Genomic DNA, 1,838 nt, shown 5'->3' with positions numbered 1-1,838 from the left:
CCTTGACACACTTCAATAATAAAAGCAGTGAAAATGTACAGTACTATGCGATTAACGAATTGCAAAACCAGCAGAGCGATTATTCTAGATCCTGGCATGTAACACCGGAAACAAGGACTCGAAGAACTAAGTATGATTTACTTCCTAGGATACTGGGATTGAATTTTCTCGCGCTTCTGTATTCCTAAAAATACGTTACATGTAAAGCATACGTACATGGAGATAATAATTTGCGCAGGTGTTTCCTATTTGGTGATGCACCGTGCATCACGCGTACTACATGTACATTGTTGTAGGAAGACCAGAAACGTTGTGTATTTCGAGTACCGTAACTGGTATTTAATACATGTAGTGTATTTTTTTCCCGAGATGAACATTTCTCCAGGTGTACATCCTACGTAAAACATAAACCCGTGGCAGTGCAACAAGCCGGACAAGCACATCACTTACACTGCCAAACCCTATCAGCAACAGGATAAATGAATGATCTGTTATCTGCTACAGATCGGACATTTTCGACTGGCTGGTTGCAGAACAGCTTGCCAAGCTGGGCGCCCCAATCAAATTTTCCACTCCAGTCGTAGCTTCATTTGACAATCGGCAAGCAATCTATCAGAACTCTCAACTTTCAATCTCGCCAATGCGTGTAGGCTTCGTTTTCGCCCTGCTCGTCGTCAGTGTGATCGTGTGCTTAAATGGGCTCACCAGCGCCGAGAGCACCGTCGTCATGAATAACCGGAATCCCGACTCCATCAACGTCCCCATAAGCGATGATATCACAAGCCGCAACCTCAGGGCGAGCGGTGAAGAGAGAGCCTACGCCTTTGTGGACAAGATCAAGAGTCTTTTTAGCAGGCCTGGCATCAGCCAGAAAGTCGAGAGTCTGCAGAAGAATCCCGCCATGGTCAAGAACTTGGAGAAGGCTGCGTTAAGCCTCCGCCACTTCAAACGACGCTTCGATGAGCGGAGAGATGTGTGCGAGGTGCTCGTGACGTGGTTTCGTCGTAGAAGTAAAGAAGGGTGAGATGTGGCGGGGTGAGTGGGTAGAAATTGTGGATCTTGTAATGCGTATCGGTGTGTGGATGGAGTCTGCATGTGTGGACATTGGGTTTTGGTATCGGGGGAATAGCTCAGTGGTAGAGCGCTGGATTCCAGTCCCAGCGGTCGGGGGTTCGATCCCCTCTTCCCTCATGCTTTAAGCTTTTGCGCGTCCTTCGTTTCTCTGTCCGTCTTCCCACCTTAACAGCCGCACGGTTACAATGCTCATCATCAGCCGAGCACACGACCACGCCACCAAGCAAAAAGTGCGATACTTCTCGATTTATGCGTGTCATCCTTGCGCAGGGGCCATGCTAATCTTCTCTGTATCGTTCCAATTTGTACGGATGACCACCGAAGTGGTTCCTACCACACGCCTCGCGTCACCGACATATAGCTGCTAGCCTTGGGTCTCACATCCAGAACCACTTTCGTCGAAAAGGGAAGGACTACCAGCCCAGTCCGTGCATCCACGAGCATTTCCAGATTATCTGCGCAATGTCTTCACACGCTTGGCCACGTGTGTTGGTCGGGAACACTATCCAGCAACAAGCAGAGGTATCTATCTACCTGGTCAGCAGGTCCAGAAATAGGTGCCTTTGCTACCGCGAGTCTGCTGAGGTAAAGGAAAACGACAAGCTGTGACATCTCCACTTCCGCCGAGTGTGCACGAGTAAGTTTACACGGCTACACGTCTTTAGCTACTCGAGCAAGCGGTCGATCGATAAGCAATAAGAGCGTTAGTGTGGAGTGGGCGGGCTGGTAGAGATTTCAAATTCAAGAAAAACAAAATCATGGAC

The 1,838-nt window shown here is 48.7% G+C and overlaps 1 protein-coding gene across 1 annotated transcript; it reads left to right on the top strand.

Annotated features, from left to right (window-relative positions):
• Positions 1–640: 640 nt before the first annotated feature.
• PITG_21238 (secreted RxLR effector peptide protein, putative) lies at positions 641–1,024 on the top strand (the record flags this gene model as incomplete). Its single annotated transcript, XM_002894985.1, has 1 exon — positions 641–1,024. One exon carries the CDS (start codon positions 641–643, stop codon positions 1,022–1,024), a length of 384 nt encoding a protein of 127 aa, XP_002895031.1.
• Between the last annotated feature and the right edge of the window lie 814 nt (positions 1,025–1,838).

This window comes from Phytophthora infestans, genomic scaffold (assembly GCF_000142945.1).
Source record: "Phytophthora infestans T30-4 supercont1.311 genomic scaffold, whole genome shotgun sequence".
NCBI classification, from domain to species: domain Eukaryota; phylum Oomycota; class Peronosporomycetes; order Peronosporales; family Peronosporaceae; genus Phytophthora; species Phytophthora infestans.
Note: the sequence above shows the minus strand (reverse complement) of the source record. Positions and strands in the feature narration are given on the sequence as shown.